Source organism: Notolepis coatsorum (assembly GCF_963971535.1).
Source record: "Notolepis coatsorum genome assembly, chromosome: 7".
NCBI lineage: Eukaryota > Metazoa > Chordata > Actinopteri > Aulopiformes > Paralepididae > Notolepis > Notolepis coatsorum.
This window is the reverse complement of record NC_140171.1, coordinates 33,935,271-33,960,468: the sequence shown is the minus strand read 5'-3', so window position 1 is coordinate 33,960,468 and position 25,198 is coordinate 33,935,271. Positions and strand designations below refer to the sequence as shown.

General features: G+C 42.5%; 1 protein-coding gene across 2 annotated transcripts in view; it reads left to right on the top strand.

Annotated features, from left to right (window-relative positions):
* The window catches only part of dcaf15 (DDB1 and CUL4 associated factor 15), a 36,817-nt gene that overhangs the window by 7,324 nt on the left and 4,295 nt on the right, over positions 1 to 25,198 (top strand). Inside the window, exons 6-12 of one of the 2 annotated variants that reach the window (XM_084317969.1) lie at positions 1,159 to 1,320; positions 2,718 to 3,323; positions 14,078 to 14,169; positions 15,527 to 15,649; positions 19,012 to 19,094; positions 19,723 to 19,827; positions 24,671 to 24,786. In XM_084317969.1, coding sequence (XP_084174095.1) covers positions 1,159 to 1,320; positions 2,718 to 3,323; positions 14,078 to 14,169; positions 15,527 to 15,649; positions 19,012 to 19,094; positions 19,723 to 19,827; positions 24,671 to 24,786 — 1,287 coding nt within the window. Of the gene's footprint in view, positions 1 to 1,158; positions 1,321 to 2,714; positions 3,324 to 14,077; positions 14,170 to 15,526; positions 15,650 to 19,011; positions 19,095 to 19,722; positions 19,828 to 24,670; positions 24,787 to 25,198 lie in introns of both variants that reach the window. The other variant, XM_084317968.1, reaches the window with a different exon arrangement.

Sequence of the window (25,198 nt, the reverse complement as noted above, 5' to 3'; positions counted from 1 at the left end):
AAAAACAGCATGCCTGCATTATAACTATAATTTATTCACCATTAGTAGCAAAACTGACTGAAACTCATGTCCACATTTTCAAAAAGATTCCTGTCCACACCAACAGTGTTTTAGAATATCTCTCTGTCCACACAACACAAAAACACACATGAACCGACCTGATGGCAGGCAGCATGGATCTCTCCATGGGCCTGATTGACCTGATGGCAGGCAGCATGGATCTCTCCATGGGCCTGATTGACCTGATGGGAGGCTGCACGGATCTCTCCATGGTCCCGATTGAACTGATGGGAGGCTGCAAGGATCTCTCCATGGCCCTGATTGCAGAGAAATGACTCTGTTCTCAATTCGTATATGTGTGGACAGGGGCATTGGTCATGATGTTAATGTTTTCCAAAAGCTCAGTTTTAGCTCCATTTCACCCATCCACATGTATACAGGCAAGAAAATACTATGCTTTCAGAAATATCTGTAAACATGTGGACAAGAAGTCGCTCCATTTTTTCCGTCTCTCGCTCTTGCTCTCTACACTCTGTGAGTGAGGTTGGTACTTCAGAACACACTGTTTCTCGGAGCAAGCTTCACCCTTCACATTCACCCTATAAAATTATAAATATATATAAATAATATGAATATGCTAATGAACCATTTAACCGTTAATAATATCTGGTTAACGGTTAAACCGGGAAACCTCTGATTACCAGACGACTGCTCTACCTCCTGAGCCACTGTCTCCCCAGTATGGAATTAATTCTATCATAGTCATTTTCCTTCATACTTTTTTTGTCAGTATGGCCGTGAAATAGGTATTAAATCCTATTTAAAAAAAAAAAGGTCTTAAAAAGCCTTACATTTTACTAGTTGGAAACAGCAGGAAACCAGTGGTTGAGCCCTAAGCTAGGCCCAGACCCAGCACCCTCCAAGCTTGCTATGGCTGGCGTGGTTGGAAGCATTGTAGAGACAAGACAATAAGGTTGTCAATCTCTCTAATCCCATTGAAATATCTATGCTTTATTATTTAAAATGTTCATTTAGCCTATTACTATACAGGTTTATTGCGGGGGCTTTGCATATGTGTGTGTTTTATGTGATGTTACATTTTGAAAAGCCAATAAAATGATAGAAATACTAATAATTGTGTGGTTGTGGTATCTCCAGGTAGTGGAGAGTGTCTGGAGCATGGCTACGTCCTGAACAGCAGGTACCAGGTGGTCTATCCCTTCCCCACCTTCCAGCCTGCCTTTCAGCTGAAGAAGGACCAGGTCATCCTGTTGAACACCAGCTACTCCCTGGTGGCCTGTGGCATCTCCCTCTGCCCAGGTAACACACACACACACACACACACACACACACACACACACACACACACACACACACACACACACACACACAAACTAACATTAACCCTTGACACTAAGATGGGTCCTCAAAAATGTCATTTTGTCTCCAAAAAGTCCTGGTTTTACACATAAACATGCTCTCACACACAGCAACTCACACATAACCATGTCTTCATGCATTGTGGGGACATTCCATAGACCATACGCTAACCCCTCATCCTAACCTTAATCATAGCAATTACATGCCTAACCTTAACCATAACCCCTAAGCCTGAAATGTCTCATTTACCTGGTCCCACAACAACAACAAAAGAAAATCTTGTTTTCATCAAATGTCCCCACAACATTAAGAGTAAGAAAGGACAGAACTGAAACACATACACGCACCCTTAACTCAATCAGCGCCACGCAGTTGAGCATCGTTTGTACGCTCTAAAATATAGGAATACGTGGCAGTGTTTGCAGGGCTATAACTATATTCTATATTATAGCTATGGATACAATACTATGGCCCATTTGACATCGACTATCTATCGTTCAATATCTTAAAGAAATATTTTTTTCATCCATACATTCCCGCTTTATACCGTGGTGAATATGAGTATAGTTTTAGAGTAATCCTGTCTAATCCCAGAAAACGACATGCAATACGTGCAATTCACAACATTTTTTGCCGTTTCTCGTCTGTACACGCTACTATTACGAAATCACATCTATATTATCGGTATTATGTTTCATCATGAATGCATGAAAGGGTGGGTGGGGGGTAGTTTTTTGATGCTTTGATCGTCACCAACGGCACACGTGGAGTAACGTTACACACATATCTTGTGATCGAAGTGAAGCAATGGTTGGATCACAGCAGGATTTATACCATATAGGCCTTACCTTCACTAGGATGATGTACCCCAAAAAGAATATTCCAATTATCTGATTGCGAGTCCCAGTATTGGTGTCGATCGTGTCGCCAACATAATCCGCCACACATCATGCACCGGGAGCATTTCACGCTTCTCAATCCGATCCGGACAACCGCTCCCCTTGCCCGACCAATACAAATCCGACAGGAGACTTCTGATCGACGCACAGGCCAAGATATAATGTTTCAAAGGGTGCTCGATACTGCTACCTGGGTGGATGCGGCCGGTATTGCACTTTGGCATTCTCAGGATGATTCCCCATGTTAACCCAGATGTCTGTGTGCCTGTAATGAATGGAAATATCGAATAAAATAAATAATGATGAAAACCCGACTATACTCGGGTCTGGCGCTGATTGAGTTAAGACTCCTGGTCCCTATCCCCCAACACCACCCCACAAGGGGGCTCGGTCCGAGAGGATAAACGATATCTATCTCTCTGTTTCCGTCTCCAGCAGGTGAGCAGGGCCAGTCGTCTCAGATCCTCTACAGCAAGAGAGCGACTCCTCTGTCAGGTCCAGCCTCGGCCTCTTCCTCCCCCGCCTCCTCCTCCTCCTCGCCCTCCTCCTCGCCCTCCTCTTCCACACTACCTCAGGGATCGCCCGACAGCAGGCAACCGTCCGTCAGACCCAGCCCGTCTCCCCTGTCACCCAGCCAGTCCCAGGCAGCGGCACGAGCCAGGGAATTTGCCGCAGACCTCTTCAGGCGGGCACAGGGGGGAGGGAGAGGGAGCGACGGGGAAGCGCAGAGGAAGACTGCAGACGGACGGGAAGCGGAGGACAAAGGGAGGAGCACGGAGACTCGGAAAGAGGACGATGGATATAGAGAGGAGGAGTTGGAGGAGGAGAGACGGACTATTGGACCACAGCCGTCCACCTCGGGTGGGAGCCACAGCTTGTCACAGCGCTCAGGACACGTGATGTCACCCGCCTCCTCCTCGTCCTCGTCCCCTCCGAGCCCGCCCTCGTCTCAGGAGGTGGGCAGCAGCGAACCGGGATACGTCAACTACACACGCCTGCATTACTGCCTCCAACAGCCAGGGGCAACAGAGCAGGAGACGGAAGGTAAGGAGAGAGATTAGAGAGGGAGAACGGCTCATCCTGCATACTATCTACTTGAATGGACAGAAATCGGTAGACATGCATGGTTCACACCTCAAATCGTTTGTTTTTCTGGAATCTTTCAATTCTTTATCCTTTATCCATTCATACTACAAAGCCCTAGTTGTGTGTGTGTGTGTGTGCGTGTTTATGTGCGTGTGCACGCCTAGCATACCATTAACTCCCCCCTCCCCTCGCTGATAGGATGACCAGTTTTGACGACAAACAGGATTCTGCTCAAAATACCTACCGTACTAATAATTAGCGCAGGAGCAGTTGGGGGTTAAATCGGGATGTCCGATATTGGCATTAAAATGTAATATCGGAAATTATCGGTAAATATATTTTAATTTTAATTTCTTTACATTTATTTAACCTTTATTTACCCAGGCAAGCAAGTAAGAACAAATTCTTATTTAATGTATTGTCAAAAGTATGTATAATGTTGTGTTTTTTTTATTTTTTTATAAATGTTTTTATTTTCCATTTTCAACATAGAACAAGACATCACAATACAATAACATTAACACTTTAATCGCCATGGGTTAAATTCATAATTTACCATCCCTCGCCAGCTCTATTTGTCTATGGAGAAGTTCCCCTTCTTTGCAGGGCTATAACTTTTTAAATTCTATTGCTAAATTGCCATTATTATGGCCCATTCAATGTCCTATATGTATTGTTCATGGTGTAGCAACGTTAAACTTTTTCATTCACATATTCATACTAAAATATGGTCTAAAGTATAAGTATGTTTTTATCGTTTTCTGCAGCTTTCTTCAGAACGTGATTTATAGCCCTAAATGCATTATATTGATGATCAAATACAGTTTGGTAGGAATCTGTGCGAGATAAAAAATGTCAACTGGACGTGGTTCTAGAAGTTTCTACGCATCATCTGATGATGACCGGATGGGCAGGGGATCGTTTATAATTCCGTGGGCAGCGTTATGATTCATCTAGTGTGGGTCATATGTTCATCAGATCAGTTAGTATAGAAGACGTTAGAATATAACGCTGAATCTTACCATGGCTTCCTCGCGCCGCTGGCAGATGAGCGTGGAACAGAATTTTTTCTATTATGGGATGGAGAAATGCCCGATCCATTTCCAGGTTGTATAATAGTATATACGTCCAAATCATGTTGTTTTTTCGAGTTATTTGCACCGATCGATGTTCACTGTGTCAATACGGAGTCTCTCTAATGATAGCGAGTGCCCGGACCACATATGGATGAGCACTACCGGTTCAAAGGTTAATTTCCGGCTGGCGATCTGCCGATCGGCCACCAGATGGCGCTCTTGAACCGCTAGAGAGTTGAGTGGAGCTTTGCAGTGTGTCTCAGGGCTCCGGAAAGGAAATATGATTTCGATGACAGATTTTTGAAATGTTGACATCAAAGACGAGTTACGGCGTCTTCGGCAGAATGAGCATGGCTAGGAATGACGTGTAAACTCGTCCACGGCGATCATAGTGTTACCAATAATAGTAACAATAACAACAACAACGACAACAATAATAACGGTACAAGACAGGCAAACAAGAAAGTAAAATAATAAAAATTTTATTAAAAATAAATGTGGCTCTTATGTGTGTGCATTATCTATGTGTGCTATATATATGTGTGTTCTACCTACCCAGTATAATGTTGTGTTAATTCCATGACAAGGGATATGTATGTTAATTACCTGAAATTATTCCGTTTCTTTGGGGGGGAAACCCAGCATATATCGGTATCGGAAATTAAGAGTTGGACAATATCGGTATATCGTATATCGGTAAAAAAGCCAATATCGAACATCCCTAACTTAAATGTCTTACCTTCCGATTACCAGACGACCGCTCGACCTCCTGTCCTGATCCACTGTCGCCCCACAATGCTCCAAATTTCACACCATATTAATATCCATCTTATTATTACTATAGGATTGGGCTATGGTGGTAATAGTTACAGTCCCGGCAAGAGGGTGTATTCCATCTGGCCCTAGAGGTAGAGAGGCTGGCCAGTAACTGAAAGGAGGGTGTATTCCATCGGGCCCTAGAGGTAGAGAGGCTGGCCAGTAACTGACAGGAGGGTGTATTCCATCGGGCCCTAGAGGTAGAGAGGCTGGCAGTGGCCAGTAACTGACAGGAGGGTGTATTCCATCTGGCCCTAGAGGTAGAGAGGCTGGCAGTGGCCAGTAACTGACAGGAGGGTGTATTCCATCTGGCCCTAGAGGTAGAGAGGCTGGCCAATAACTGACAGGAGGGTGTATTCCATCGGGCCCTAGAGGTAGAGAGGCTGGCCAGTAACTGACAGGAGGTTCTATTCCATCTGGCCCTAGAGGTAGAGAGGCTGGCCAGTAACTGACAGCTGAGCGTAGGGTGAATTCCAGCTGCGAGCTCAGATAACTACATAATAATAATAATAATTATTATTATTATTATTATAATTCAATCCCTGGACCAGCAGGAAATCTGAGTGAGGAAGTGAATGAGTAACACACTCTCCTCCCTCAAGTACTGCTGAAGTGCCCCTGAACGCCCCTTTGGCCATTATGGGCTAGAGTGCCAGCGCTGAAGTCAATGGGAGGTCGGGGAAATTTGCGAAGGCTTAAACTATATCTTAAATTATGGCTATGGGTCTAAAACACCCCCCGCTTATTATCAATGACTTGCTTGCAGTCAACATGTACGAAACGTATTGTTTTTTCATTGGTACATTTCCGTTTTATACCGTTTTGAATACGAGTATAGTTTTGGAGAGTTCTAGTAATTCCAGAGAAATTCCGCGATAATAGCTCTTTAGTGGAATACACAAAACACGAAATCTTTCGGCTGATTTAGGAATAGTTTTCAAATAAATGCTAGATTATCGATAGTATATGTGTATTTATGCACGCTAGAGAAGCGGGCTGAAAAATCTATTATCCATGACCTGGTCAGCGCTAACGTCATACACAGACACGCTGCGATGGCTGAGAAAAAAACATCTGATTAACCCAATACACTGGTAAAATAGAGTCCTTACCTCACATCAGATGTTCTGCAAAAAGATGAATCCAATCCTGATCGCCATTCCAAATATTGATCGCGTTTATTGATCCAACGTTATAGCACCAAAACACATAATCGACGCTGCTCCGAGCCTCGCCAGTGAATGTGATAACACGATACTGCTTGCGAGAGAAGGGAAAACCCCGGACCGGACTTTTTTTCTGAGGCACATGCCTAGGGATGGGTACCGAATTCGGTACTTTTAAAGGTACTTACCGAAACACGTCGGTACTACCGAGTATCGATTCACGTGAGATACCGTTGTCGGTACTGTAAAAAAAATATATATATATATTTTTTTTTACGCGTATTTTTTTTTTTTTTTTTTTTTTTTTTTCATTCATGTCAACGTTCACACACACAATATACGCTTACCTAGGATTTGACTTGATTCAACAACAAAGCAGTCGGGGCAATGGCAAGCCGAAAACGGTCGAAAGTGTGGTTATTTGAAGTTTGGATTTTCTTTTCACAACTGAGGTAGGTAGATTACATTTTTAGAGACTAAAGTACAGAAAAAAAGGTACCGTTGGGTACCGGTATCGATTCACAGGTACCGTATCGGTTCAAATGTGAACGGTACCCAAACATGCCCACCCAATCCAATCCAATGATGTGCATTACCATCCGGGAGACGATAGGCGGTGGTATTTGCCCTTTTCGAGCTCAGACCCATTCACAATGATAACGTCAGGCTGGATGGATGAAAAATGAATGGATATCGCTAATAAAAGAAATAACGATTAAAAGACGAGAAGACTCGTCATTGGCACTCAACGCATGGCGAGTTAGCACGACTAATCTCGTCGTTGGCACTCAATGTGTTAACAACAAAGTGCCCATATTCTCTGTCTGGCTTTTTTTTTTTTTTAAACAGCAGATTTATGTTTATTTTGCAGCAATTCTTTGTCGTTGCCGCCATCTTTAGTGATACATCCCCTCACACTCCAGTTCTCAGGCTGCAGCTGGTTTAAAAGCGAAAGTAAACCGGCTTCTCTGCTGGCTGTGGCTCCAGGGGAGTTGAACAGTTCTGGCTCTGCTAGTTTCTTTTCTATCTTTTGGTGCTTTTTTGGTGGACAAACCACAGCACGCGTGCACCGTGACTCGTGACTGGAGTCTAGCTCTGCTAGCACACATAGCCTACTGTGTACAGACGGTTTCAAACTGTATTTTTTAATTAGAAAGCAAACAAAATAAATGGACAAGAGAAAAATAAATCTCAATTTGGTCAGTACTGAGCACTGTGCAATACTCCAATTCAGCCATTGGCAATTCAGCCGTTGGGTGGGGGGGCGCTGTTGAGCGGGCCTGTGACCAGACCTGAAAGCGCCCCTGGCTCTGCGGCTCTGCAGCTGCATGCTATTCGCAAATCCACTGCTGCAGCCGTCCTCCCGCTGCAGCCGTCGTTATCATAACACTACACACATATCATGCCAGGAACTGAAATTGAAACTTGCTGTGCGCCGCGGTGATATGTGTTTATTATGAAATGACAATTGCGTGTTGACACGCCCACTGCGCCAAGCCTCCTAAATAACTTTTTCCAGTTTGCACATATCTATTATCTATGACTAATTCTATCTATTTTTAGGGGCAAATGCGATTGAAATAGTCGCGCTGTGGTTACATGACGTCATTGCTATTTTAGAGCTGCTCTACCGTTACACGGTATAGTCAAAATCCATACCGTAGAGCAAATTCATACCGTTTATACCGTATACCGTTTATACCGTCCACCCCTAATTTGAGCCATCAAAGAAATTAAGCAAAAGTGGTTACCTGTGTTGAACTGGTTTATTTTTTAGAAAATATAAAAATATACTGGATTACTATATTACGATTACTACCACTGCCAATACTACTGATACATCCCTATTGGCAATGTATCAGTCTAGGTAATTAATGCGAAACACTGAGGGAGGCACATACAACACTCATACCTATTTACAACCAGTGTCAGAGCGAGCGCACTCAAGTTGTTTGGAAATTCTGAGTGCACACTGGACGCTCTGACCAAAGAGTCCGTTTATCAGAGCGGAGCAGATTTTCAGAGTGAACTCACCTTAACTAGGGCTAGGGATGCCCCCCGGACCCCGGTTCTAAACGGGAACCGGTACTGAATTAGAAAAAACCGGAGTATTAATAAGCTCCGACGTTATCGGTACTGCTATCGATACTCGAGAAAGTATTATTATTATGAGTTTTTTTTCGAGGAATTTAAACGTTGCAAACTATCTCTTCTCTCTCTGTCTCTGCACGAGAAGCGAGCCGCAGCAAGCCATTACACACACTTGTCGCGAGCCACTCACACATACACGGGTAGGGAGGTGCCTGTCCGTGGCTAGCTACGTTAGCTACGGAGCTAATAGAGTGTACCATCCAGCAACACTGAAACTGACTAACGTTAACGTTATGCCGAGTTCATACTACACTACACGTATGAACTCGACATAGCGTTAACGTTACTCTGTTTCCATGAAGTGTTTAATTAGCAGCAATCTGTTCTGTTGTTGAACATTTAACGTTAACGTGGCTAGCTACGTTAGCTACGGAGCTAATAGAGTGTACCATCCAGCAACACTGAAACTGACTAACGTTAACGTTATGCCGACTCGCAGAGTTCATACTACACTACTAGGGATGCCCCCCGGACCCCGGTTTTAAACGGGAACCGGTACTATATTAGAAAATACCGGAGTATTTATAAGCTCCGACGTCCTCGGTACTGCTATCGATACTCTAGAGAAATTATTATTATTATTATTATTTAAAAGTTGCGAACGATCTCTCCTCTCTCTGTCTCTGCACGAGAAGCAGCGAGTCATTATTACACACACTCCTCGCGAGTCGCGCTACACATACATACGGGTACTCCTTAATGAAAGCGCTGTCAATAGTATGCAGCTGCAGCACGTCAGACAGCAGCGCTTACAAGCCCCGCACATACAAGCCCCGCACACCTGATGTGCTGCAGCTGGAAGCATCTCAGCGCTGTCTCCGTGCCGACGCGCGCTGCACACAGACACAGACAGCTCTGCATGGACTTACGGCCCGAACTCACTGCTCACGAACGAACACGGACGGACGGACGGGCGGCTGCCTCTTCACTTCCGCTCCCATGTTAACGGACGATAGTAGGCACACTGGCCGCGAGCGGGAGCGCGCCTCCCGAGTGGCTGGCGAGCGGCAAGCTATTTTTTCGCCTCGATCCTATTTGAGGCGGCGCGCCACGCGCATTGTCACAGAAATACAATTGAATATCTGCATTATTACCACAGATATAGATGTTGTTCAACCAGCTGTGTCTGTATCTGCAAATAAACGCCTTGAATGTTTGTCTGTATGTTTGTTTATAACTATTACAATGTTGCATAATAATAATAATAATAATAATAATAATAATAATAATAATAATAATAAGCTCTTGCTGCTGCTGGGGCTACACGCTGCTCTTTCAGGAGTACAGTCACACTGATCATCATTCTAAAATGACTGACTTTGCATATAGACTAGGCATTTACAGCTGTCCCAATGTAAATATGCCTTCCTCGGTGCGCTTCCGCACGCTCAAGTCGTAGGTCCAGTGTGCCTGACCAGGCGCGCGATCTCACGAGGGAGCCGCACGTGAAATTCGTTCGTGAGCAGTGAGTTCGGGGCGTGAGTCGTGATGGCGGATAGAGCGAAGCGTTCACAAGTGCAACAAAACATTTGCCAGTAAGGGTGGCAATACGAGCAATCTATCAAAACATTTGTTTGCAAAACACTATATTAGTGTGCAGAAATGCGCCGTATTCGACTGCCTTGCGCACAGTGGTCCATCTGCATCCACGTCCACTGCAGCCGGTAAGCCAAGATACGGAGTTTCCTAGGCTAATAACGAATCGGCTAATTACAAATAGGCTAACAACTAAACTAATGTTAGGTAACAACTAATCATTCAGTGTATATCGTTTTTTTTGTATACATAGTTGTCTAACTTGTCTGTTGTTGTTATAAGTTATTATTGAAGCAGCTATTCCCACCACTCCACACACATTTACAATAATTCAATCATTTCTAATCTTTACTGTAGGGAGATGACCAATGCTCTCAACTGCAAATATAAAAATCATAAAAAAATTATCAAAAAGAACCGATAAGAGTATCGATAAAGTACCGAACCGTTAAGCAGTATCGATAGGAGTAGTAGTATCGATAAAATCCTAACGATACCCATCCCTATACACTACACGTATGAACTCGACATAGCGTTAACGTTACTCCGTTTCCATGAAGTGTTTAATTAGCAGCAATCTGTTCCGTTGTTCAGATTCAGATTCAGAGTTTTATTTGCCACATGGAATCATACACTCAGAGTTTCTTCATTACACAATCATAAATAACATTCCATGGACAAAAGGAGCAGGAAGAAGAATAAATCTTATAATTACCTGCCCCTTATTCCTAAACAAAAAAAAATTATTTTCTTAATGGTCGGTGTACAACCTAATTTATACAAATAATAATTTATACCATTATACAGAAACTCACAATCCACAGTTAAACAAAGAAAAAATTAAATAATAATAATAATAATAATAAAGAATAAGAATAAAAGAGAGAGAAGAAAAGAAAAGATCTCACTATTCAGATCACATTTGATTTTCATACTGACTAAATATTTCTTTTTTATAATTTTTTTTGAATTGATAAACACTTTTACATCCCTTAAATGTAATCTGTTCCGTTGTTGAAAATTTAACGTTAAGGTAGGTATCCGATAGGGGTGCACCGATGTATCGGTCGGGTATCGGTATCGGCCGATAAGTGCCTTGTTGACTGCAATCGGCCTATCGGCCGATAAGCTCGAATGTGCCGATGGCAGTAGCCGATAAATATCCATCAATTTGTGTAGCGTCAAGACAAAAAAAAAGTTCACTCGCGACCTGCACAACGCCGTCCCCAGTCCCCCCCACACACACACACACACAAGCTACTGCATCAAAGTTACTACTTATGATTAACAAGGCATTCGTTTTGTGGCATTAACGTTATATAGTTAGTGTTACACGTTCAATAACATCAGCATATTATTTACCCGAACGTAGCAAGCGTTCATACTAGCTCAGTTCCTTCCGTTGCTCACAGAGCCCTGAGTTTTACCCATTCTGCAATCTGTTAATAACGTTTTCAATCAGACACATGTATAGAAAGGCTTTGTTTTATTATAACATTAGTTGCAGTAAAATCATTATGCCTCATTTAAGTCATCCTGCGGAGCTAAAAGCTAAACGTCAGCCACGCCGCCATTGTTGTTGTTGTAGAAAAGCTCTCGTCAACTCAAAATCAATGGCGGACAAAAGCCGAAGTAAAAAATGTATACGCGCTTGCCGATTGGTGGTAACAGCAGAGGCGGGTGCAAGCGGTGTGTGACGTAATTGGCAGAATCGACTGTCAATCAAAATTTCATTGGTTGAGACAATAGTATCTAGCTGCAGCCCAGCAGGTAGACCATGCTGGGAGAACTAGTATCTAGCTGCAGCCCTGCAGAACATACTGGGAGAGAGATAGTGCTATTTCCTGATGTTTCCTTTTTTTAAGTAAGTAAAGAGGCCTATGTTCATATCGGTGAGCACAATTTGTAACACAAATATACAGTAGTTTCATATAAAAAAAATATTACAAAAAAAAATATTAAAAAAATATTAAAAAAAAATTTGTTGCCACAAATATCGGTATCGGCCGATTGTGTTAGTTGAACAATCGGTATCGGTGGCAAATTTTCATATCGGTGCATCCCTAGTATCCGATGCACTTCCGGCGTGGACAGGAAAACATCATGAAATCGTTGTAGTCATTTTGTAGTCTTATTAACTAAAAGATTTTAACAAAATAAAAAGCAGCAGCACTATTGCATAACTGAGTCATGTTTGCTATGTATTTCTTTCTTTAGGGGAGTAGGACATTTGTTTCACAGTTTTAGCATGATGTTTTATAGATGGCCAGGTTAAACACAGGGTTTTGTTTTTTAAGAGAGGGGGGTTGATTTGATTGACGTTTATTTCAAATATGCAACACAACAAACATATCAAGTACAGATATAGCCTTAAGCTGTTCAAATAATTTTTTTTTTTTTAATTTAAATATATTTAAATAATAATCTAAAAGAACCAATAAGAGTATCGATAAAGTACCGAACCGTTAAGCAGTATCGACAAGAGTAGTAGTATCGATAAAATCCTAACGATACCCATCCCTAACTAGGGCTGGGCGATATATCAAGTATACTCGATGTATCGCGGCTTGTTCTACATGAGATGTAGTAAATTACTATGTCGTGAACATCGAGTATATGTTGTCACATTGCGGCTGAGATGAGACTTGCTTTAGCGCAGAGCTTTCCTCTCATTTCATTATAGACGCAGACCAGCGCCGACCTTAAATGACATGCAATTGTAATTTCATTACACAGACCAGCACGGACCTTTAATGACATGCAATTTAATTGACGCGAGCAATGGGCTAACGTTAGCTGCTAACTAAGTTATCCCACATAAGTAGGCTAAGCTAACTAGCGTTAGCTGCTAACCCTGGAAACGCTCAAAGCGGACTACATGACACTAGTTCCATTCGTGAGGAAAGGGGGTGGGGTAAGCTCTCTCGCTCTCTACATTCAATGATTTAAAGTAGCCAAACGTTACAGTATAAATACTAACTGGATAGTTGATGATATAAACATTTAATTTCATTATCTGAAATATTCTAAAATCATTAAGTCTGCTATAAGCCATTATCCCTTTGTGTGTGATTATTATTTTCTCACAGTGTGTGTATATATACATATATATATATGTGTGCGTGTTTGGCTAAAGTGGATAGAAAACACAGTACTGTGCAAAAGTCTTAGGCACCCAAGAGTTTTTATATAAATAGTCTTGGATGTAAATAAAAAATTGTATTAGTGTCAGTAGACTACTCTTAGTACATTTTCATTAAATAATTTTTTAAAGCATCTTCATGGTTTAATAATGCAAACATATGTTGCAGGGACTTATTATAATCATCATATTGGCGTGACTATGCATCAAAGGGTTAAATCAAGCATTTTTAAGTGCTTTAGAGGAAATGTCAAAATATTGCGATATATATAGTGTATCGTGATATGGCCAAAAAATATCGCGATATCATTTAGAGGCCATATCGCCCAGCCCTAACCTTAACTAAGGCCCTATGAAATCAGTTTTTATCTTTTCCCGTTTTCGGATTTCTCTGATTTTATATTTTTTCCTTTGGATTTAACAAAAAAAAACAATACAAAATTATGTTTTTAACGAACTTTAATAACAGTACATCTGCAAACAGTGCCACTGTAGTTCAATGTTCAGTGCCAGTTAGGTTATGAGGTTTCTTTTTTTCCATTCAGTTCAGTTCAATGCAGTTGGTGAACTTTAATAAACTTTTAATAAAAAAAAATGTGTATATATATTCTTTTTTATTATAATTTTTTCAGGGGGGGGGGGGGCGGGGGGCCCCGTTGGCGGGGCGGACCGCCCCGCCAAGGCAATGGTAGGGGAACCACTGCGCTCTGACATCTTTGATGAAATACGTAACTAGGAGGGATATGCATAAAGACATTCCATGTGTAAATTAAATAAATAAATCAAATCTTTATGTTCTCTTTCTCTCTGGTCCCGTCTCTCCAGGCTATGAGGAAGATAAGGTCCAGCTGCCTTTTTCTGTCACTGATCTGAATGGACGCAACCTGCAGCTGGTCACCAGCCCACACAATGGACAGGTGCGTGTGTAGAAGATTTAGGATGAAATGTTTTTAAAACTGTATAAATGTATGGTCTTGATGGTCTGTAGCTATTAGACCATCATTAGAATGTTCAGTTGCCAAGCGTCTATCTCACATGTGTGTAGTGTGTGTGGTTCTGTGTAGCTGTGGGACTGCAAGGCGCTTTGGATGAAAGCGTCCATCAAATGCTTATGATCTTGGTGGGTTTGCCCTCCCTGCTATTCGTGCCTTCAAGTGTATCTGGGAAGCTCCTTCTTTCGATGTCGGAACCTCGACTGATGTTCAGGTGCTCGGTTCAGAAATAGCGTGAATTGAACCTCTGCACGTGTTACGTTCCCCCAGTGAAACTCCTCGCTGTCAGGTGAAAAGAAGCGGCTGGCGAGTCCACATGTATCGTAGGAGGCATGTGGTAGTTCTATACCCTCCCCAGGCCAACAGTGGGGCAATGCGCGCAATGACGGAACGGAATTAAAAACGACTAAATTGGGATGGGTGAAAAATACAGAAAGCCTCCCCCCTCTTTTCCACCCTGTTTCCACATGAACAGGGTGGAAAGGAATTCCCAACCTGAGCACGACATAAGAGCAAAATGGCCACCGTGTGAATATGGTCAATGCTCTCATGAAACGTCACAACTTGGAATCTCGGGTATTATTATTTCCCACTCAAAAGTAGGGCGTCGAGGCTGGTATAACTGGTAAATAACAATGTTTCATTATTTCCCACTCATATTTAGGGTGTCGATGCTGGTATAACTGGTAAATAACGATGTTTCCTTATTTCCCACTCATAAGTAGGACGTCGATGCTGGTATAACTGGTAAATAACGATGTTTCATTATTTCCCACTCATAAGTAGGACGTCGATGCTGGTATAACTGGTAAATAACGATGTTTCATTATTTCCCACTCATAAGTAGGACGTCGATGCTGGTATAACTCGTAAATTAAGATGTTTCATTATTTCCCACTCATAAGGAGGACGTCGATGCTGGTATAACTGGTAAATAACGATGTTTCATTATTTCCCACTCATAAGTAGGACGTCGATGCTGGTATAACTGGTAAATAACGATGTTTCATTATTTCCCACTCATAAGTAGGACGTCGATGCTGGTATAACTCGTAAATTAAGATGTTTCATTATTTCCCACTCATAAGGAGGACGTCGATGCTGGCATAACTGGTAAATAACAATGTTTCATTATTTCCCACTCATAATTGGGAAGTCGAGGCTGGTATAACTGGTAATTAACGATGTTCCGAGGAGCACATAGGAGGCACGGTATGTGCGATATGACTATGTTGGAACAGCTGGTGTAAAGCTGATCGACGTGCCTCCCCTCTCGTTGCAGAGTGTGTGTGTGGAGCAGCTGACTCTGGACTTTGAGTATCTCATCAACGAGGTGATCAGGAGCGATGCTGCTTGGGCCCCTCAGTTCTGCTCCTTCAGTGACTACGATGTCGTCATCCTGGAGGTCAACACACACATTTATTCATATCCACATAGAAAATCAGCATGGGACATAAATACTGGGGATGCAACACAATTATCATATAGAATTGCACACAGACAATACCTACATCAGATAATACAGCAAATGCAGTACCAGCATGTTCTTCATGTGATGACAGCTGTCAATGACGGATGGCGTAGAACATCCGATGAAGGTCGACCGACCGCAACGTCACCAATGTTTTGAGATTAGTATCAACACTTTCAGTGCCATGCCTCCGGTGCCCCGGAACCCTGTTGTGTGCCACCACCCACTTCAATGACAGAGCTCTCATATTTGCGAACGCATAAACTGTATCTTAAATTATGGCTATGTGTCTAATATGGCCGTCGCTTATCAATGACTTGTTTGCAGTCAACATTATCTAAACGGATTGTTTTTTAATCGGTTCATTTCCGTTTTATACCATTTTGAAAAACGCTATGAATAGTTTTCAAATAAACGCTAGATTATCGATAGTATATGTGTACTTATGCACGCTATAGAAGCGGGCTGAAAAATCAATTATCTTATTTCCTGATCGCACACACACACAGACACACACATACACACATATGGCACACGCTGATATATAGGTGAAAATAGCTCTGATTATCCCAAGACTGGTAAAATAGATTCCTTACCTCAGATCAGATGTTCTCCAAAAAGATTATTCCAATTCCTGATCACCATTCCAAATATCGATCGCGTTTATTGATCCAACGCTGGGTACTGGAAACACACATTCTCCGCTGTTCTGGTGGTCAGCAATGACTTCGATCGTCTGGTTATTTGTCTGACAAGTAAAATGTGGAAGCAGGACTTTTTTTTCTCCATGCGTTTCATTCAATCCAATCCAAAGGGGTGCAGTACCATCCGGAGAGACGATAGGGGCGGTATTTTCCCTGTTCCGAGTTCAGACAGATCCCCACTGGTAACGTGAGGCTAGATTGATGAAAAATGAATGGAAAATCGATAATAATAAAAAAAAATAACGATTAAAAACGAGTTCTCTCGTCGGTGGCACTCAAAGTGTTAAGAGTGTTGCACCTTGCCTTCGGTGGCACTCAACGGTTGGCATGAACTAACGAGAAATCTCGTCGCTGGCACTCAAAGTGTTAAGAGTGTCACACCTTGCCTTCCTATCTACAGCACAATATCTTGCCAAAAAGGTACCTTCAATACAGTGGTATGGTATGGCTACAGCATCCAGTGTTTAAGGCTCATTTCATATTCGTATGGACTCTGAACATGTGTGTATTGTTGCACCTCTACTACTACCAGCTGTAGACCTGTCACTCCCTGGCTATGGCTCAAGCTGCCCAATACAAATACCAGCAGAACAATGAAGGCTAGATGTCATTTGTTGGCTCCTTTTTAGTCAAAGGCAAACCGGCACTGGCTTTTTCAGCCAATTTACCACATGTTTTTATGAAATGGGGTTCTAAAAATTGCCCACTCTGTTGGATTGATACAATTCGATTATTTATTGATAGGTAGACGATGGGCACAAAGCCTCTGTGATGACACTAGGGGTGGGCCGATCCAGATCGATATATCGATCTATTATCAATGATCCAATAGGATCGATGCAATGTAAAAAGATCGATTCATATTGCGATACACTTATTTTGAAAATCCCCTTGCGAGCATATTTGCGACCCAAAATAAGTGCATGCTGTTTTTTTCCCCACAATGGGTCAAATGCATCTAACATGCTTTGCATCCTCGCCATTCCTTTATGCCCACGTCGCGTTAAAGACCGAAATTAACGTTACGTTAGCGTAAGCTAACTAAGCTAAGCTGATCAGAGCCATAGAGAGAACAGCAGAGGTCCATTAGTGGGGACTGGGGAAGGGGGAGGGGCATTCTCCCTTTCTGTGTGTGTGTGTTTGGAAAGAGGGGTTTTAGGTTGCGTGTTGTGAGTTCCAAGAAATTTTATTTAAAGTTTAAAGCTCAATATATCAAAACGTGGCACTTTACAGTGAACAGGAGGTCTATTTGTATTAAAAACAATAGATTGTTTTTCATTTAAATGTCTGGAAGAGCTCAATAAAAATGTCAAATTATATTTTTCTTGCCTTTTTTGAGTTGATCTAAATGTTACTGATTGTGTTAAATGGGCATATAATATCGTCTCATATCGATCGCAGGCACCTGAATCGTATCGTATCGTAGCAGGCTTTGTGATATCGGCAAATATCGTATCGTTGTCCAAAGAATTGATATCGTATCGTATCGTGATGAAACTGGTGATTCCCACCCCTAACACGCACACGTGCATACAAATACCCCCCTCCACACCAGGGTTGGGCTCATTCCACTTTTAATCAATCAACTCATGTAGTCGACTCCAATATAAACACACCTCTGGCAAAGGAAGGTTATCCTGTCCAAGTTGTTAAACATGAGATAAATGTTCGATCAACACAGGGAAAAAATCTGTTTCTATTTAAACTGAGTTGATGTGATTGAATTGGAAGTGAAATGACCACAACCTGACAGACCACAACCCTGGCACAGATTTACCACAACCCTGACACAGACCACAACCCTGGCACAGATTTACCACAAGCCTGACACAGACCACAAGCCTGACACAGACCACAAGCGTGACATAGACTACAAGCCTGACATAGACTACAACCCAGACCACAACTCTGACACAGACCACAAGCCTGACATAGACCATAACCCAGACCACAAGCCTGACATAGACCACAACCCTGACATAGACCACAACCCAGACACAGACCACAAACCAGAAACAGACCACAAGCCTGACATAGACCACAACCCAGACCACAAGCCTGACACAGACCACAACCCTGACATAGACCACAACCCAGACCACAACCCAGACACAGACCACAAGCCTGACATAGACCACAACCCAGACACAGACCACAACCCAGACCACAAGCCTGACACAGACCACAACCCAGACACAGACCACAACCCAGACCACAACCCAGACACAGACCACAAGCCTGACATAGACCACAACCCAGACACAGACCACAAGCCTGACATAGACCACAACCCAGACCACAACCCAGACACAGACCACAAGCCTGACATAGACCACAACCCAGACCACAAGCCTGACACAGACCACAACCCTGACACAGACCACAACCCTGACACAGACCACAACCCAGTCACAGACCACAACCCAGTCACAGACCACAACCCAGTCACAGACCACAACCCAGACCACAAGCCTGACACAGACCACAACCCTGACATAGACTACAACCCAGACACAGACCACAACCCAGACCACAGACCACAACCCAGTCCTAGACCACAACCCTGAGTCTTGTGTATTTCCTGTGTAACAGGTTTGTCCAGAGACCAACACAGTGATGATCAACATTGGTCTGCTGCTGCTGGCATTCCCCAACTCTGAGGATGAGCACTGCAGGTAGCTATCTGATCTCCTGCTCTCCTTTCTCTCCTCTCCTTACCCCTCCTCATCTACTCTCCTTTCTCTCCTCTCTTTACCCCTCCTCATCTACTCTCCTTTCTCTCCTCTCCTTACCCCTCCTCATCTACGCTCCTTTCTCTCCTCTCCTTACCCCTCCTCCCTTCACTTCTCTCCTTACCACTCTCATCTCCTCCCTCATCTCCTTACCCCTCTCCTCATCTCCTCCCTCCTCTCCTTACCCCTCTCATCTCCTCCCTCCTCTCCTTACCCCTCATCTCCACCTTCCTCTCCTTAACCCGTTTCATCTCCTCCCATCTCCCTCTTCTCTCCTATCCTCCCTTCACTTGTCTCCTCCTTACCCCGTTCACCTCTTCTCCCTTCGTTCTTCTCCTTAACCCCTTTCATCTCCTCCCTCTTCTCTCATATCAATGTAAATATCCTCCCTTCACTCGTCTCCTTACCCCTCTCATCTCCTCCCTCCTCTCCTCTCAACACTTTTATTGACTGAATTTTCTTTCTATGCAACCGTTCTTAGTGTAGCTCCTGTACAAACAGTCCATCTGACCTCTGTAATAATAATATTGTATAATATTTTGTGTCTTTTATCCTCTCTTTTCATTTCCAGACCCAACACCTACCACACCAATCTGCAGGTCAGCTGGGACCTCAACACGGGAGTGTGTTGCACCGTCGGGGTCGGTGACCTCACAGAGGTCAAGGGTCAAACCAGGTGAGGACCCACTGCTGTCCATTCCTCTCTTTTGGCCATGTTGATATGTGATTGTTTCTATCCCACGGTTCTTTGTGCCAGGTAATTTTCACTGTAATTTCCGGTTCCAGGCCAGTCAAAATCTCCCAAACAACCATTAACTCATCCAGCGCCATCGCTTAATCAGCCAGGGGGCGCTAGAACGCCATCGCTTAATCAATGGGGAGACTGCGAGATTTGCGAGTGCTTAAAATTAGGGATGCACCGATATGAAAATTTGCCACCGATACCGATTGTTCAACTAACACAATCGGCCGATACCGATATTTGTGGCAAATTCTTTTTGTTAATATTTTTTCTTTTTTTTGTAATATATATATATTTTTTTATGAAACTACTGTATATTTGTGTTACAAATTGTGCTCACCGATATGAACATAGGCCTCTTTACTTACTTAAAAAAAGGAAACGTCAAGAAATAGCACTATCTCTCTCCCAGTATGGTCTTTCGGGCTGCAGCTAGCTACCAAAGTGCAGTAACAGATCATCATCATTCCAATATATTCAGGTGTTAAACTTTCAAAATGGCTAGGTTAAGTTATGAAAGCTGGAGGGAAAACAGTAGGATTTGAGTTACTGCACTTTGCCTGTACATTACCTGTATAATTATTTAAGGAAATCGTGCAGCAGAGTGCAGTATCTGCTTTTTTGGGGTTAATTAAAATAATTATGTCATTTTGTATGCCTAAAGATTACTTCATTAATACATGTTAAATCTGGGTACTATCATCTATCTACCTATAACACATTTTGGATGACAAGTCAAAACACTTTAAAGCCATTTTTCACTGTTTGGAAGTTACTGCGGTCTGCCTGGGTTTTGAGTGTGATTTTGTAGTTACTGCAGTTTTTAAAACCCCATATTTCCAAAACTGAGCGACATTAACATCTGAAACTTGGTCACAAGATAAAACATTTATTGACAAGGTCAATTTCACTCATAACTCAATTTTGACTTTTTTCGAGTTACTGCGGTTAGCCTTGACAGGGCAGTATTGTCTCAACCAGAGCTCTCAACCAATGAAATTGATTGACAGTCGATTCTGCCAATTACGTCACACACCGCTTGCACCCGCCTCTGCTGTTACCACCAATCGGCAAGCGCGTATACATTTTTTACTTCCGCTTTTGTCCGCCATTGATTTTGACGAGAGGTATTCTACAACAACAACAAACGTTGCGCCGCCGTTTAGCTTTTAGCTCCGCAGGATGACTAAATGAGGCATAATGATTTTACTGCAACGAATGTTATAATAAAACAAAGCCTTTCTATACATGTGTCTGATTGAAAACTTTATTAACAGATTGCAGAATGGGTAAAAACAGGGCTCTATGAGCAACGGAAGGAACTGAGCTAGTATGAACGAGTATGCTTGCTACGTTCGGGTAAATAATATGCTGATGTTATTGAACGTGTAACACTAACTATATAACGTTAATGCCACAAAACGAATGCCTTGTTAATCATAAGTAGTAACTTTGATACAGTAGCTTGTGTGTGTGTGGGGGGGGGGGGGGACTGGGGACGGCGTTGTGCAGGTCGCGAGTGAACTTTTTTTTGTCTTTTGACGCTACACAAATTGATGGATATTTATCGGCTACTGCCATCGGCACATTCGAGCTCATAGGCCGATTGCAGTCAACAAGGCACTTATCGGCCGATATTGATACCCGACCGATACATCGGTGCACCCCTACTTAAAATATATCTTATATTATAGCTATGGGTCTAATACACCCGTCGGTTGTCAGTGAGTTGCTTCCAGTCAACATGCACAAAACTGATTGTTTTTTCATCCGTACATTTCCGTTTTATACCGTTTTGAATATGAGTATAGTTTTGGTGATTCTTAGTAATCCCAGGAAAAGACGCGATAATGGCGTTTTAGTGGAATACACTAAACACGTTGTAATTTTTCGCCTGATTATCGAATCTTCCTGAAATCAACACTAGATTATCATTATTATCCTTCCTCGTGCATACATGAAATGGCCCTCGTAGCGCGGCGCTCCCCCCCCCCCCCCCACCTCCTGCACCCAATGGTAAACAGCCACACACACACACAGCTTTGATCGCGGTAGAAAGAAATATCAGATCAACGCAAGATTTTATATATAGAGTCTTTACCTGGTCTCTGATGTAATGCAAGAAATAATCCAATAATCTGATCGCCATTCCAAATACTGCTCGTGGAGATCCGTCCCACATTGCCCGGCATTACATATGAAGGGGGGGGGGGGGGCAGCATCGCAGATGTAACGTTGTAAACACTATTCCTGTCGGAGTATTTAAACCCCGCCCGCACGGCTCAGATCGGCCCAGAAAAGAAACTACACCATTTCTAATAGAGTGCAGTACCGACTGGACGGCATAGGCGGCGGTATTTGCCCTTTTGCGAGCTCAGACCCATTCCCAATGATAACATCAGGCTGGATGGATGAAAAATGAATGGATATAGCTAATAAAAGAAATAACTATTAAAACCCGACTTTTCTCGTGACTGGTGCTGAACAACAACAACCTGAGTGTTTTCTGTGAGCCAGCTAGCTATTAGCCACAGCTGTGAATGAACGGTTTTCTTCTGGTATTAGAAACAGCCAGTTTCACTTGGATGTGCAAGTCCTCCTACTATCTTGTATGTAGTACGACTACGACATACTGCACTCCTTGTCCCGAACAGTAAGCTCTAACGGCATGTAGTATGGTACATACATAATTATATGTTTGTGGAACATACTTTGAATTCGGCTGCAACTAGTGTCTTGTTTTCTCCCGTTGTGTGTGAAAGCTCACACTGTCTACTAGTTGGTATACCTTTTCAGTATACTAGCTCAGAACATTTTCAACTTTGTTAGTAGTGAATAGGGATGCCCCCCGAAACCCGGTTCTAAACGGGAACCGGTACTAAATTAGAAAAAAAGTATTGATAAGCTCCGACGTTTTCGGTTCTGCTATTGATACTCGAGATATTATGGAGTTTTTTTCAGAGGAATTTAAATGTTGCGAACTATCTCTCCTCTCTGTCTCTCTCTGTCTGCAGGAGAAGCAGGGCTGTTAGTTTACACACACTCGTGAGCGACACTCACACAAATGCACATACGGGTACTTGGCTCCGTGCTGAAGCGCGCAGCACACAGACCGAGCTCTGCGCTCATCATGGTGGAGAGAACAAAACGAAAGTCTGGGTACACTTTACGAAAGTCGATGCCGACAACGCACGTTGCCACAAGTGCAATAAAACATTTGCAAGTAAGGCAATACAAGCAATTTGTCAAAACATCTGTTGTCAAAAACATAACATTAGTCTGCAGAAATGAGCGACATTTTCAAGGTGAAAATAAAGAAGGATCCAGGAGCTTATTTACTGGGACTCCCATCAAAGGAAAATAATTTGACACCCTTACAATTCAAACTATTTGATAAACTTCTGCTTTCAGCCCGGAAATGCATTTTGATAAACTGGATTAAGGATAGGCCTCCATCCATACAGATGTGGTACAGAGAGATCTTCAGTGTGCTACCCCATGAAAGACTCTGCAATGCATAGAGGCAACGACGCTTCCTTTCAGGATGTGTGGGCCCCACTATTGGACTACTTTCCTGCTACAATTTCTCAGATCCTTCTAAAGGCCCAATGCCCCATTGTATGGACAGACTTTGGATAGAAAAAAAATAATATATGTATATATATGTATGCATACATGTGAATGGGCTTGAGGCAAGTGCAGTACTGGGCAGTGCCTGTCTGGGTTAGATTTCCTTTTTTTGCTTGTTTTTCTTTTTGATCTGTTTTTGCTGGCATGACGGCATAGATGAACTGGAGGAACCCCCCCCCCCCCCCCCTTCTGTCCCAATGTGTGTTTTGTAATGTAAGTAACTATGTGAAAAATCTTTTAAAAAACCAATAAAAATATCAAAAGAGAAATGCGCCGTTTTCGACTGCTTTGCTAGCAGTGTTCCACGTCCACTGCAGGTAAGCCAAGATACGGAGTTAGCTAGGCTAATAACTAATTATTACGAATAGGCTAATAAATAAAATATAATTGCTTAGCTAATTGTTTAGCTACAAATATATTTGAAAGATGACACATTTTTATAGATCGTCAGGCTGAGGCTGCAGCCACCATGTCCCAGCCCACCCCTCCTCCCTCTACCACCACCGGTCCCCACCAAGCCCAAAGTCCCTTCACCCTAGCTATAATATTTATTTATAACGTTATATAAAAGAACATTGCTGCTGTTGCTGAAGAAATATTTATTTATTATATTTATTTATAAAGTTATAAATAATAAAGCAATGTCGATTTTGTTCTTAATTAATTGTATTTCTTTCTTGCAAAATAATAAAAAAGAACCGATAAGAGTATCGATAAAGTACTGAACCGTTAAGCAGTATCGATAAGAGTAGTAGTATCGATAAAATCCTAACGGTACCCATCCCTAGTAGTGAAACAGCAGAAATATGAACACACACCGTACTTCATTACACTTGGTGAATGATATGTTGTTTGTTTGTTTGTGTATTTTCCTACTACATACTGGTAGGTAGTATATACAGTATGGGCTTTCAGATAGTCTGACACAGACACACACGCACGCATACACATTCTTGTATTTCTATACTATTGACTACATTCCATTGCCTATATTCTTTCCCTAACCTTAACCATACAATTTAGCTAAATGTCCTCACTTTAACAGAATTAGCTCACCTTTCTATTTTTGCGGGGGCATTTGGTTCCCATAAGAGCATATACAAACACGGAGTTGCATTGTGCTAAAGGGATCTCTGTGTTTTGTCAGTGGGAGTGTGTGGAGTTCTTACAGGAAGTCGTGTGTGAACACGGTCATGAAGTGGCTGGTTCCTGAGAGCAGCTCTCGTTACATCAACCGTATGACCAACGAAGCTCTGCACAGAGGTAAGGTTCACACTCGCTGTCCAGTGAAACTTGTTGTTTTGGCTTTGTACTCCAGTGCCCCCCAATCCTCGGTCAGCTACTTTGGTTGCTCTTTAGATAGCAACCTGGGAGGAGAGAGCATGGCATTAAAGATTGTGGGTAAAGTGAATGGTAGAACTAGATTGTTAGCTAGAAAAGCTCAGCTACTTGATGCAGCGAGTCTTGGGAGTGCTTGCTAACTCTTTAGTTTCCTGTTATTTTGATTATGCAATTTCCAGCAGCTGTTTTGTGGGTTATTGTTGAGGGCTGTCTAATTCTATGGTGTTTTAGCTCAACACATCAAGGACCACAATGGAAATAAGTCTGAGACTTTATTGTACAATCCTTGACAATTTTAAGCTGTGATGTAATCGTCTGATTGCCTTATTTATTG